The following is a 16,207-nucleotide window of genomic DNA, read 5'->3' as shown; positions in this document are numbered from 1 at the left end:
AAATGTTTGTACAACACTCCATGAATGTCATTATTTTCTTAACATCTTCTAAATCAACTTAATGAGCAAGAATCCAGTGCTACCACAAACAATTTCAGCACACAAAAATCACAAGATGCTAAATTAAATGTCAAAACAAACAATTATAAACACTGTAAATTAAGTTTACATTAAGATTTCACAATTCAACTCCGTAAGAATCAAAGGATATGTCAGGTTTTAACAAATAAGACAGCAATCTAACAACACAAATAAATGGAGAATGTGTCTGTGGGACACAGATGATGCCCACTTGCATATAACGTTATAAAGGGGTATAACTCGAGACTGATAAAAGTGACTCCAACCAAATTCGAACTTGATCTGTATTTTGTGGTAATAAGCATTGTGTATAAGTTTCATAACATTTGGTTGAGGCAAACTAAAGTTAGAGAATGGAAACCAATTTCGGGATGTAAGTAGGTATGGATAAGGGTAACACTTAATTCCCCCATGTGAATAAATTTTAAAGACTATCAAAGATCTGATATCTAAAAGCAAATTTCCTATTGGACAAATCAAACCAATTAAGAATGGTCAAACAACAACCTATGATGATTGTCCTCACTATTTCTCTTATTGTGATCTCCAGTAGCTAAGAAATAACATAAGATAGAATAAAAATCAGTTCAGAAAAACATGTAACTCTAATATTGACAATGGATTTACAGACATGTACCATCAATACATACTGTTAATTGGTACAAAATAGATATAAGATAATAATAAGAAGATGTGGTATGAGTGCCAATGAGACAACTCTCCATCCAACTCTACCAAACTGTTTTGGGAGAATTCAATTACAGTGATAAAATGAGGCATGCTTACAATAACTCAGTACATCAAGAGTATGTAAAATAAAGAGCTGCTCCATGAGCATATGATACGCCAGTCGCTTTTTCAACGAATAAAGTTCCATAACTCCTCAATGGCATATCAGAAATTTATTAAAAAAAACTAAAGGGAGGTTATTTTAATAAATATAAACCAGTCAACAAAGTTTCATGAAAACTGCTCAAAGCACGTTTGAGTTAATGTCAAACTGGAAAATCCCCCCTTTTTTATGAATAAAATCCCATAACTAAGAAACGTAAAATCTAAAATTTATAAAAATCAAAAGTCAATAGATATAAACAATTCACCAAAGTTTCATAAGAATTGCTCAAAGCATTTTTTGAGTTATTGTCCGAAAACTGGAAAATCCCCCTTTTTTAGTAGAACAGGCTTATAAAAATTATCAGTTAGAATAATAGTGGTATGCATTTTTTTTTTATTTAGTGACAATAGAATCTAAATTTATATCAATGATGACAATAGGCAAACTTATCTTGCTACCATGTTATAATGATATTCCTAATAATGTAAATTAAAGTTGCACAATTGGTGCCCATAGGAATTCTCAAAACCAGTTGATAAACTTGGTTGCTGAAACAGATATAAAGGTTGTCAAGGAGAAAATAAATTAATTAAATCAATGTAGTGTTCAATTTCAGTGCAAATGAATCAATATGTAGCATTATTATTAAATCATCCTTTTTGTAACAGAAAAAAAAAATTTCTTTTGTATTTTAATGCAAGCGAGTTTTAATTGCAACAATCTCATGAAAATTAATTGACATGATTCATCAAGAAACATTAACTATCTTTTCTGCATTCAACAACTTATACCACTAAGTCAACAAAAACACTTAAGAAACACATAGATACTGAAGAAAGATTGACAAATTGCATGTTAAGACTTTTAATGCAGTTTATAGGCATCACTGTTGCATAATTCTAATAAGCAAATACCAGTGCATGTAGACTATTAAAGAGACAGCTAACAGGAAAAAGAATGTAATGAAAAGATCAACACTTTAATTCAACAAGCTATAAAAAAAAAAACCCTCAAAAGATTTGTTTTAACAAAAGTTGATAGTATAATATATTGTAATATAATTTAATTTTGGATGTAACGCGTCTTCTGATTGGCTGACGTTATTTTGTTTAACATAATTTTGTCATGTGACCGTGACGTCATCAACGTTTTTTCATGGTTTACTCCGGTTTAAAATGAAATTTAGAATTAAATTATAAGAAATGACTGTAATATTTTTTCTGTCTATTCGAAATAACATAAAAAATGTGGTGCACACTTTAAAATAACCCGCTACACGCGTTATTCAGTATGCACCACATTTTTGATGTTATTTCTTCATAGACAGAAAAAATGTTACAGTCATTTCTTAAATAATGTGGTAATATAGTCTAAATAATATCATGAACAGACTTATTCTACCAAAAAACACGTCAAAACTGTTATTTTAACATATATATGTAACTGTATAGAAATAAATAGCTATCATTATGAAAACAGGGAATCTGTTTGTAATAAAAGATAATCACAAGAAAACCAAGACATAAAATAGAACAGGAATAAAAAAATATATATATCTGAAACAAATTAATCAGAATCATATCAAATATAATCCACAATACATTTTGGTGACAGAAGTTACTGAGTCGTAAAATTTATTAAAAATACCCAGCTGAAAATTCAGAGTTTTCTGCTGGAGAATTCTGTAAAATATTTGGAGGTTTTATTACTTCTAGACCAACAGGTCAAATGTATAATTACTATATATATCATATATGGACACAAATCAGACCAATAAGTTGAATCTTAAAATGTACAAGTACATAAATTGATTTGTCATCAAACTCAATCTAAGATTCCAGCACAAAAAAAATCTCTCAACAAGTTGATTCAGAAACAGTATCAGTACATAAAGTTTCAAAAATCCAAACTAAAAGAAGTTTCTGAGGTTATATTGTGACTGCGAAAAACAACTTAAATCCAATCGAAATTAAACCAAAAGCCTCTTCACCAGATCTTATTCAATATGTTTCAATCTTTATGAACTTTGTATATTTGAGATGTTATACAAAATTTCAAGCACAATAAAAACAATTTACCACAGATTTAGCTAAACATAAAGGAATCATTAGACATCAAAATCCAGCTAATTGTAAGCATCAAAAGATTGCCAGTATCCTAAATACCAAATGGTCAATTTCTTTTAGTAAAAGTTACAGCAACTGCTGTAAATATAATGCAAGAAAGGCTCTATCATAAACTAAAACTTTAAAAACCATGATGGTACTGTTTGAATTAAATTATTAAAGGACAGGTACGTACTTAAATAAAATTTACTTCACCTTTTCTCAAAACAAAAAACAGAATCTATGTAAGATGTTGCACTAAATTTGTGTCACACTACATGTATCTGTGTTATTTAGTTTGTATAATGTCATCTAATATGACAGATTAAAGTCCCATTGGATTGCTTCCTGTTTACAAACTGTTTTAACCATCTTTACTTTTCCCTAGAAACTTACAGAAAATCTAATTACTTTGTTACAAGTTACAACACTCAAATTTATTATTATAAACTTGAATGTCAACGAACACAAACTTGTGCTTTTCTGCACTGTTCATGACCTGGCTGTCAGGTACTACTCTGAATTACAGTCACTGATATTAGAGTGTAAGAAGGTACAATTTCAAAATACCATAATTTCAGAAATTATTGCATGCATTTTAATTATTGCAATTTTTGAAGAATGGACAAAAATGTGTGATTAATTATTGCGATTTTAGGAAAATCTGCATACAGATATATGTATCAGATATCAGAATGTGAGTTCTTATTGCTGTGATAAGCGTTAATAGCATTAATAAAAACCTGGCAATAATTTCTTAATTTAGAATATGCAGATTAATTACTTTGACATCTTGTCTTCTTTGACAGCGTCAGCAAGTCATTTGGTAGTCATGGTATTATTTAGTAATGTTTTAGTATTGTATCAAAAAGGAAAAAAATTGTGTAATATAAAAACTAGCAAACAGTTTAATCCTTCCACATGTAAATGTCAGGAGTCTCCACAGTGAATGTCTTTATAAAAACAGGATGCTGTATGATTGCCAAAAGGCAACAATCCATCATTGACAAGGACTTATTTATATCTGTCAGTGAGTGTTTTCGACCTCTAAAGAACTTTGTGACCCTGTCAGATATTTGAAAATGATTTAATTTCTATGGTCATTTTTTGTATCCCAACTTCATTGGTTAAAATTGAAATATGAATTCTGAAAATTGAAGATGAAAAAAATAAACTGACTTATATAAAACTAGGACAAAAGTAATTTATCATATTAAACACATCTTTTCATACACACAGAGATTTATGTGTGCGACAATGTTTTGCAAATTCGATCAATTAAAAACATGCTATTTCTATATTTTCCTGTGTTTCTTCCTTTCATGAGTCAGATTAGAAGCCATTATTTCACTCACAGAGTACAACAATGTCAACCCTTAGAAGTCGTGTCAATTTGTCTGTCATCTGCTAAATCAAAAGACTTAAAAACGTTAATGAAAGCCTAAATCAATGTTGTATATTAACATCCCTACATGCATCTATACATTAAGGTAAACGATAGGATCTGCAATTAAATCTGTCTAATGCAAAACATTAATAATGTAAAAATTACATTTGGTCTAATGGATAGAGCTAAATAATGTATGGATCATTTATTGTATAATAATTATGGTTTATTAAAAATACAGTATTTGTCTGATAGATGATAGAGTATTGTAATTTGATGTATTGCATTATCAGGAAACAAGATAAATACTATGTTGTTTTTTTTTATTTAGATGAGATAAGAAAATTATAATAATAAGATTTTTCAGCTTGAAAAGTTCTGTTCTAATGTCTACTGGGCACTCAGTTAGCCTGCTCATGTTTTAACCAATTACCTTCCAACATGCAGTTCATTTAGTTCAATTTTAACAAGAGCAATTTGATTGATTGATTGATTGATTGATTTTTGGTTTTTAACACCACTTTCAGCACTATTATTTATATTATGTTGGCCAGTTTTTATTCTTGAAGGAAAGAATTATTTTTGAATAATTTATGCTGTGAAGTAAAAATTGTCTGTAAAAAAATTGACATTTGAGATTTACAATTAGAGCTCTTTATGAGCAATTTTTTCAGAGGTGTCTCAGCTTACATAAGGCAAAATCTGACAATCATGAGAGATCAACACTTCAAAATAAATATTAGTTCTGGTTTGGATTGTTTTACATTTGTCACTTTGAGGCCTTTAATATCTTACTACCGGTATATATCATGGGTTTTGCTCTTGTTGGAGGCCGTACTGTGACCTATAGTTGTTAACTTCTACGCCATTTGTTCTCTGGTGGATAGTTGACTCATTGACAATCATAACACATCTTCTTATTTCTTTATGTACCTTGCTTACAAAAAGCCGTAAATGTCTAAATTTTAGATGACATTTCTAGAATTTTTAATATCAAATAACACAATCTATTTTGTCATAAAAGCAATTGTTTAACCTGTAATTACATTTCTGCTGAACATTTCTATTATCAAGAAAGTTTATTAATATCTATATATATTATATTATAGATATCTAATTCATAACATGCAACAAAATGAGAATAATTGAGTCCATTCTATCTCTACATTATAGTCAATAAAATTGAGAATGGAAATGGGGAATATGTCAGAGACAACAACCCGACCAAAGAGCAGACAACAGCCGAAGGCCACCAATGGGTCTTCAATGCAGCGAGAAAATCCTGCACCCGGAGGTGGTCCTCAGCCGGCCCCTAAATAAAATTGTGTGCTAGTTCAGTGAAAACTCCAAAACATATAAATGAACTAAAATTAAACATACTAGACTAACAAAGACCAGAGGCTCCTGACTTGGGACAGGCGCAAAAATGCGGCGGGGTTAAACATGTTTTGTGTGATCTCAACCCTCCCCTATACCTCTAGCCAATGTAGAATAAAGAAACACATAGTAATACGCACAGTAAAACTCAGTTCAAAAGAAGTCTGAGTCCAATATCAGAATAGGTAACATGAATAATGTACACAAGTTTACAAAACATAGATTTTGTCTTTAAGAAAAAACTAACTCAGCAGACCATGCTCTATCACCATCAGAATTCCCATTTTACAACTAATACCATTGAGCTATGACAGAAAATGTATATTTCAGATATATATTACAAAACTAAGTTGCTATAATGGGGTGATTGACAAATTTGTCTTTCTGGCCTCGGTAATAGTGGTAGATTTTGGGGTTTTTTTCCAAATGAATAGTTTCACCACAGAGTGCAGATATATAAGTTTCACATTTACTGTAAGCAATTTAAGCTGATGATTTATCAGTAATGTTATCAAAACTGGCCTTTTATGTCAGATCTGTTTGTCTCTTACACTAGCAGTAGACTATTCGGGCACTTACTGTTTTCCAGAAGGAATTAATGAACATTTTAACTCAAACAGACTGTCATATCATGTCAATTTCTGATTTCAAAATATTGACAAATTTTTATTTCAAAAAGTTTTAATCCAGCATACTACCAAGACCCTTGACCTTTGTTGCAATGGTATTATAAAATGTGATATGCTATGCAGTTTCATAGGTCAGATGTACATTCTGACTTAAAACTGAGTTTGCTTAAATGCTTCTGCTGTTTGTGTTATTGATGTATATTGCATCTTTTGTTGAATTTACTAATTTTGTAGTATCCTTAAAACAATGAAGGAAATATATACATGTCCAATATTGGAACATACAAAAAAAATTGTATAGGGGTCAAAATATACAGAACACAACCAGGGCAATATCAACAGACATGACAAAACAAATTAAAGAAATTTATGATGAATTCAACAGTCTATAACATTTGTTCTAATGTCCTCTTTGAAATTTTCTGAAATTTTGTAATATTCCTTAAACAATAAAGTGTGCAGCATTGCTATAATTCATGAAAGCAATTTTTATAGAGGACACAAAATATTTAGAACAAGTACAGTAGAACCACACTTCAAACATTTCATTGAAAACCAATTACACAGCGTCATATATCACTGGTCAATATTTTAGTGGGGTTATTTCAGTCTAATACCCCTGGTCATTGTGATATACATATATAATATATGTCATCTAACTTATTAGCTTGAAAACCATTGTCTGACCTTCTCACTGAACTGATTACCCTATATATCCATTATTGTCTAGTCCCTTCATTTAACTAATTAGTCTATAAAACAACAGTATTGCCTCGACATTGTCATCTCATCTACTGAAAATGGAACCATGGTTAAACTCAAACTATCACTAAATGTATATAAAGGTTTTTTTAGTCAAATAGGTCAACTAAGATAATGCATCAGGCTATTCCAGGAAATGGTATAAAAATCTGTTTTAATTATCTGTTTTTTAAATTGCGGTAATAGATGTAATAGATAAAGGCTCATGGGAAAAGACTTCTGATGATGTTTCATCAAATCAAAGCATGACATTAATTATGCAACGATTGAAGTTTAATTTGACATGTTCTACTATAACTAACAATGTAGCATGTTGAGCTTGGAAATTAGCTTCAAACTTCTAAATTTAATATCCCAGCAACTTTATTTCATTACCTATTTATAGACAAATCATTATATTTGCTATTCTCTTAGTAAACTAGCTAAAGTCAATTTAAGTCACTTCGACATTTTAAGTCCAAATCCATCAAATTAGACAGATTCACCATTAATTTGAATTGTTGGTTCATATTCAGTAATAACATGCTCATTCCAGAGACAAAAAATATAGATTTAAGAAAAATTGAAAGTTATATCTCTCTAATAAGGTTACATTCACAATTTCTTATATCACTCAGATAAAACTAATATTTCATGAATCATTTGATGAGAAGTAGAAGAATTGCTAAATTTTGTATTGTACTAGTAGCTATAATTCAAATTACGATGCCTGTATATTTTTTCTTCTTACACCTAAAGGAAAAGATGGGAGAAAGGATAATAATTTCCTGCACCATGGTCTCGTGGCATGCTAGTAGGCTCACTCAGGTTGGTCAATTTCAAATTTAAAATACTTGTTATGCTTAAACAGCAGAATGTAAAAAAACAACTTTATCAATCATTTAAAAATTTAATGTAGGTTAAATAAATGTTGGAACAATACAAAAGAATACAGATAAACCTTTAGGATGTAATAAAATAGATATAAAACATAACTAAAATTACTCAAGCATGAAATATAGGTCAAATTGACCAAAGTGCAGAATTGATTTGTACTACATACCAGACTGTAACAGTGAAATATCATAGCAAACAAAATTAATGTTACATAGAGTGAATGAAGTTCAATATTGACAATAATACAATAATAAGAAGATGTGGTATGATTACCAATGAGACATTGAACTCTCCACCAAAGACCAAATGACGTAGAAGGATAGCAACTGTAGGTCACTGTATGGCCTTCAAAAATAAGCAAAACCCATACCACTATAATTCACTGCTATATAAAAGGGAACTATCATTAATGGTCATCATCATGGTTTACTCAGGATTGTAGTAGTTAATTATTGATATTTTTATATGTTTCAGAGAAATTGACTAAAAAACAGAAAAGATAGGGAAGGATCAATCAAAATTTGTCAAAGCCAGATAAATCTCATTACGCTAGCTTTTCAAAAAAAAAAATTCCTAATCTTATCTACTCATTAAATTACTTATTCAGGTCAAATCATCAAAAACCATAACAACAATACTAGACCAATCATCAGCATACAAAACCAACATAAAATTAACACCACGACGGCCACAACAACTGACATATTATATTAAAGTCACTACATCCAAGGTTAACGGCAAAATACTTTGTACGGTTTCATTCCCAGTAATATGTAACGATGTAAACTTAATTCTATTCTCATCAGAATTTAATTTAATCCTTAATTACACATTTTACATGGAGGTGATTTCCAGACAAACAGCCTTCTATTGAAGTTTTCCTACTGTCAAATATATCATGATAAACCGTGCTGATCAATTTTCTACTTGAGTGTCATCTTCACAGTGTCTCCCCGTAGGATGAAACCAAATCAACAGCCGTAAGAACTTAATTTGCAACGTAAAGTTCGTTCATTAAGGTTGTCAACAGTAAAAGTGAGATGCTGAGTTACAGAAAAATAACTGAATTCAGGTTGTTATTGCTGAAGGTAGAGAGTAAAAAGTTTTAATTTTCAATATTTCACCAGATGTTATACTCAAATTGGCTATTTTATCAATCTAAAAGGTGAAGCAGTAAAAATCAGCAGAATGTATATATTTAGACAAGTAATGAAAAAGATAATAATAAGGATGAAATCTTAGACAATGAGAACTAACATTTCCATCAATGGAAACTTAACTATTAAACTTCACATTACAATTCAATCAACAAATTTCAAATCTAATATCTTCATTTTAACGAGACATTATATCACTTTATAAATTATTTTCCTTATCTGCTTATACTAAACCTTATACACAATGAGACCTTTACTTATTAAACAACAATTTACTTTATTTCAAACAATATTCCATTACAGACAAATATCCATCCAATCAGGCTACAGCAAGACCAATAACAAGATACTATTTTACTGACCCAGTCAAAATCCCCTTTGGGTCTTGTTTCAGTCTAAATTTCAGAAAATGTGTGAGTCTTCCAAGGAAGATTGGTGTTGCATGCCATCTCCAAAATAGTATAAACAGAAATGGCTAAGTAAAATTGAGAATGGAAATGGGGAATGTGTCAAAGAGACAACAACCCGACCAAAGAGCAGAAAACAGCCGAAAGCCACCAAAGGGTCTTCAACACAGCGAGAAAATCCCGCACCTAAAGGCGGGCTTCAGCTGGCCCCTAAACAAAAATGTGTACTAGTTCCTGTGGACGTCACACTATAAACTCCAAAACATATAAATGAACTAAAATTAAAAAACATACAAGACTAACAAAGGCCAGAGGCTCCTGACTTGGGACAGACGCAAAAATGCACGGGGTTAAACATGTTTTGTGAGATTTCCACCCTCCCCCTGTACCTCTAGCCAATGTAGAATAAACAAACACACAGCAATACCCACGTACAAGTCCATGTTTTGGTATGGAAAACCCTAAAAAATCACTCAGATACAAAAAATAGCAGGTGCTCAACTCAATGTCATGTAGAATAATATGTGAAATTTTAGTGGAATTCTGTCCAACCATTTTTTTAAAGTTGGAAATTAACATCAGTTCAAGTTTGGTTCAATTTAGTCAAGCTGTTTTCAAGGAGTTGTGAATTAAATATTGATATTAAAGCAGAAATGGCTTAATCCTTATTTTTGGAAAGTCAAATCCTAAAAATTTACTTCAATCAAAAATGATTAAAAGTCGTTGGTGCATAACTTCATTTTCTATAGAAGAATAGATGCAAGTTTGGTTGAATTCTATAAGAAGGTTTTGAAGGAGCTGCAGGAATTACCAAGTAATTTGAAATATGACATGGAAGATTTCAATACAATAAGTCAAGCTCCAAATAGTCTGGAGTCTATAACATTTGTGAATATATCAGAATGATACTTATGGTATAATGAATGGATAGTTATCTCTCATTGAAGACCATGTAAGGAAATGACGATGTTTTTGGTGATTACTTTATTGAGCTGTAGTCTATTTTTACATTCATCTGAGTTCTCCATTCATGTATAATTCTACTGGAGATATTTTATAACATTTCCTCAAACATTTTTTTTATTTCCAAGAATAATATTATTATTGATAAATATGCCATATTATATTTCCCTTGAATCATGTAAATGACAATTAATAAAAAACATTATATCATCTAGATCCGGTAATAAATTCCAATCTGACAGCATGTGCAGATAGAATTCCAATATCTTGCACTTTATGATGAAGTTTTCAAAACTTAATTACTTTGTATTATCAATTTACATTTTCTTCCCTGCAAGCATAAGATATCATCAAAAGTCAAGTTTCAGTACCATTTCCATTCAATCAAATTTAGAGTGAAGAATGTTTAAACAGCAAAATTAAATCAGATTTCATAGATTTGAAATTATCTATTTGTCATTTTGTCAAATTTTAAGACAAACAGTATGATGTAATACAGAATTACCAACTTTTTTCCTCTTTCATTGATATTGAAAATTTACAATCATACGGGGTGTGCTGAAAACTAATGACTGTTACAGCATGCTGTTTACTTTCAAAATTGTTCAAATGTCTCGATTAATAACTGTCTGCTTTGGAATCTGAAATTATGAGGCTTCAAAGACCCTATACATCATCACAGTACATATATATGGCTTATCTTGTCAATCAAAAGGATGTATTTGGCAAACAAAAATTAACTAAGTCTACAAGGGAGGGGTTAAAAAATGCATTTAATAGTTTATATCTCTAATAAAGAGCTGTGCCATGAGCTCATGATACGCCCATTGCTTTTTCAATGAATAAAGTTCCATAACTCCTCAATGTCATATCAGAAATTAAAAAAAAAATAATAATAAAGGAAGCTTATTTTAATAGATATAAACCAGTCACCAAAGTCTCATGAAAACTGATTAAAGCATTTTTGAGTTATTGTCCGAAAACTGGAAAATCCCCCCTTTTTTATAAATAAAATCTAATAACTCAGAAATATAAAATCTAAAATTTATACAAATCAAAAGGGAGCTTACGTCAATACACATATTAAATCAATTCGCCAAAGTTTCACGAAAGTTGGTTACAGCATTTTTGAGTTATTGTCCAACATGTTGAAGACAGACGGACGGACAACGGTATGCCATAATACGTCCCGTAAACGGGCATATAAAAATAGAATGTAAGCACTGGACATTTTAAAGAAGATTGGAGTTTTACAGTACAAGCTGTGTGTCCCATTAGCCAGGAGCCTGTAATTCAGCGGTTGTTGCTAGTTTCTCTATCTTATTTAGATTTCGTTAATTGTTGAAGTGTAAATCAGGCCTTTGGTAATCTTGTTTGAGTTGTTTAAACATTCATGTCAGGTTTTTTTTTATAGTTTACCTTACTATAATATACAGTATGGGTTTTGCTCGTTATAGTGTACCTTACTATAGTATACAGTATGGATTTTGCTCGTTATAGTTTACCTTACTATAGTATACAGTATGGGTTTTGCTCGTTATAGTGTACCTTACTATAGTATACAGTATGGGTTTTGCTCGTTATAGTGTACCTTACTATAGTATACAGTATGGGTTTTGCTCGTTATAGTACAGTATGGGTTTTGCTCGTTATAGTTTACCTTACTATAGCATACAGTATGGGTTTGCTCATTATAGTGTACCTTACTATAGTATACAGTATGGGTTTTGCTCGTTATAGTTGACCTTACTATAGTATACAGTATGGGTTTTGCTCGTTATAGTTGACCTTACTATAGCATACAGTATGGGTTTTGCTCGTTATAGTTGACCTTACTATAGTATACAGTATGGGTTTTGCTCGTTATAGTTTACCTTACTATAGCATACAGTATGGGTTTTGCTCGTTATAGTGTACCTTACTATAGTATACAGTATGGGTTTTGCTCGTTATAGTTTACCTTACTATAGCATACAGTATGGGTTTTGCTCGTTATAGTGTACCTTACTATAGTATACAGTATGGGTTTTGCTCATTGCTATACATTTGCCTATAGTTTCTTACATCCATGTCATTAAGTATCTTCTCAACTATTTTTTTTTTCTGTATCAAGTATCCCATTAACATAAGGGATGTTTGTTTTTTTTTTCAATTAAATGAATAAGATCTGAGGAAAGAAAAATCTTTACAAAGGAAACAGATATTCCTTTGCTCTGTTGAAACATTGTTGTTAAAAAAATTATATCATACTATTATATTTATATAACATTGAGTAATGAACCTTTTGGTAAAGATATCAACTTAAGAACTTCTTCAATTCATACATTAAATTATTTTTTTTATTTTTTTATAGTTATAGTCACAGTTATATATACAAATAAAAGAAGAATGTATCTGAGGACACAAATGCCCCCGCTCAAACTTGCTCAAATACGTGAGAGCATTTGATGTCACTGCTAGTGCAGAAATGAAAAAAATTGCAATTTTCCAAGTTATAAAGGGGCATAACACTAGAACGGTTAGTGACTCACTGTTCAAATTTAAACTCTCTGTCTGCGAGTTTTGGTTCTTAGCATTTTGTAGTATGAGTCTCATAAAACTTGCATGAGGCAACCTTAAGTTAAAGTGCAGAAACCAAAATATTTGCAATTTTCCAAGTTATAAAGGGACATAACTCTAGAATGGTAAGTGACTCTCTGCCCAAATTCAAACTCTGTCTGTAAATGTTGCTTCTTAGCATTGTGTATGAGTTTCATAAAATTTGGATGTGAAAAACTTAAGTTAAAAGTGTGAAAACAAAAAATGGGACAGACAGATGGACAGACGGATGGAAGGACGGTCAAGGGTTACACTTAATGACCCCTTCGCCTACTGGTGGGGGTATAAAAAATGCAGAAAATCTTAAAATTACAAAATGCTAACACAACTTATTTTTTAACTCTTAAATTCTTTGATTAAACTGAGTATTATAATTTATCTTTTTTCATTTTCATTAGCAGATACATTTTTTTAAAACTTTACCAGTCTATTAGTGATAGAAAATGAAATCCAATTTGTGTGGCCTTTGTATGGTAAACAAAGGATTGTATACATAAGTCATGTCTATGACTTTTATCAGGATGACATATACCATAAAATGTTATTGACTGTGGACATAAAACTACAATTATCGGTAAATCATTTTGTCAATGCAATTCACATTCCATAGACTTTTACATAAGGCCTATACAAATATATAACCAAAAATTAGTAAAATTTACAATCACACAAAATTAGCCCAGTCAACAATTTCAATACATTCACAAATACTAAGAACATGTTTTATTGTATAGAAACAAAATATTTCCCATCAAACATAACGAAAATTTAGCATCCAATATTCTATGATACTGCACTATAGTGCAAATAATAAGCTTCAAATTATCAACATCATCAGTGACAAAAATATGTTTTTTTCCAAAACTCTGCTATACAATAAAATATATACCGGTATTGCAATCCCAGGTCATGCAATATTAAAATCTACTCTGGACAATATTCATGCAATAAACCTACATTATTAGAAAAATTTAACCAATAAACTTGCTACAGACCATGTTTTCATTTTTTATTGCACATGATAAGTTGTAACTTTAATGCATGCTTGAATAAAACTGTCAGACATTTAAACATTTTCCTTCCATGAAATGTAACATGGTTAAGAGTATATATACATGAAATTCAATTAAGCAACCTCATTCTGCAGACTGGATTCTGGGTAACAGATTACTAAGCAGCTCTATTTGCTAAATTGATAATACATGAAGTGTAAATTTGTAATTTTCCGATCAAATTTTGTTCATGAATCCTATTAAATCATATTCAACATCACAGACTAAATGTGATTGTTTTCACAACATCATAAGTTCAATCAAACCAGAATGAAAGTCAGCGCTTTTAATTTTTTTCTTTAAAGTGAAATTTGTGAGTGCATATTCTATCCTTGTTCAAAGATAATGTTAATACATTTTGTATCTCTATTCCAGTCATCTAAGGACATTTTGTACATATAAATCAATTTTGCACATGATGCAATAGCTTGAGACTTTATATCTTCAAATTCACCCTATAAAGTCTAGAAGACCATTTGGTAACTTTATTCATGTAAATTTGGTACCTTCTTCAATTTGAATTTCACCTAGACTCTCTGGTGTAGGACTCAGTATGGCTCTGTATACACAACTTCATAAGAAAATACTGTACACTGGTTTAAAATCTATGAAAATATAGCCAACTACAGTGATGAAATATTTGCAAACTGCTGCAAGTAGAGTAAATTAGACATATTGGATTGGATTTTAAAATGGAATCTTACATGATTCAGTTAATGGAAAAGATAGGTGTATCAATTCATGATTGATTGATTGTTGGTTACTTAACATATCAATTCCTGACACAAAATCACTAAGCAGATTACATGATAATTTATACTTACTTTGTTGTTCTGCTTTTGGGGGTTCAAATGGTACATCTGAAAAATAAATATATGATTTTAATTCATTATAAATAAAAAGAAAACTGCATTTCATGCTTTATGTGTTTGTGTAATGTAATTTTAAAATAATGCTTCAAACCTGTTTTCAGTTTCAATTTTAAACAAGTCAGAGAAGTGTATGTTTTTCACCTTCTTTTGGAGGTACATATGAGGAATTATACATTTCACTTCTTACATCAATAAACATAATCAATTAATACAGCATACTACAAACATAGTTCAACAAGATATGTGTCCATAGGACACCATGCTCTAGTCATACTATCACATTTCAATGGTCAGTGAACAGCAAAGTTGGGTTCAAAATCCTTATTTGGCAACCTGATGCAGAGCAGAAAGACAGACAAACTGGCTGACAGACAGACAGGAAAACATCATGCCCACAACTATCATAGGCGGGACATAAAAGAAGGTATACAGTTAATGATAAATACGACAGAGTACCTGTTCAAATTAACACAAGTTGTGGTCTTTATGTTATAAGGTGCAAGGACTTAAGCTAATGATGAAACACATTCTAGAAACACTCAAAATGATGAACAGCAATAAGAGCACTATTCCTTTATTATATAATGATATCTGTGGTATGATTGCCAATGACACATCTTTCCACAAGAGACCATTTATGACTAAGAAATTATTGTATTTCATGAAATTATTTTTTATCTAGATCCATCCTATCTGTCCCCATTCCAATTTTGCAATTTATAGTTTCCCTTAAACTAATTCTAAGTTTAATGGAATCTCTAAAGCAATATCATTACTAAGCAAACATTCTAAAAAGTTAAAAACAAAAATAGTATCTCATTGGATAATGAAATGAAATTTGATAAAATCAATAACTTTTCCATTCCTATGTTAAAATTGTCAAAGATAAAATAGGTTGGATTATGAAATATTCAATTTTAAAGCAATATTAGATTTCAAAGCCAGACATAATGATTCTGAGGATTACAACCATTTACAAAGATTAGGACTGATAAATAGATTGAGGAAGGTATATTCCATGGATAAACAAAAAATGGTCTTATTAGTGATCTAAATATTAGATACCACAGTCTATCAGGGATGTAATATTAATCATCCGGGAAATA

The 16,207-nt window shown here is 30.5% G+C and overlaps 1 protein-coding gene across 2 annotated transcripts in view; it reads right to left on the bottom strand.

The window, feature by feature from the left end:
* LOC127719658 (agrin-like) overlaps positions 1-16,207 on the bottom strand; it is a 178,340-nt gene that overhangs the window by 122,276 nt on the left and 39,857 nt on the right. For both annotated transcript variants that reach the window (XM_052225884.1, XM_052225885.1), the window contains exon 2: positions 15,054-15,089. In XM_052225884.1, the coding sequence (XP_052081844.1) occupies positions 15,054-15,089 (36 nt within the window). The remainder of the gene's footprint in view (positions 1-15,053; positions 15,090-16,207) is intronic.

This window comes from Mytilus californianus, unplaced genomic scaffold (genome assembly GCF_021869535.1).
Source record: "Mytilus californianus isolate M0D057914Y unplaced genomic scaffold, xbMytCali1.0.p SCAF_11, whole genome shotgun sequence".
NCBI lineage: Eukaryota > Metazoa > Mollusca > Bivalvia > Mytilida > Mytilidae > Mytilus > Mytilus californianus.
Note: the sequence above shows the minus strand (reverse complement) of the source record. Positions and strands in the feature narration are given on the sequence as shown.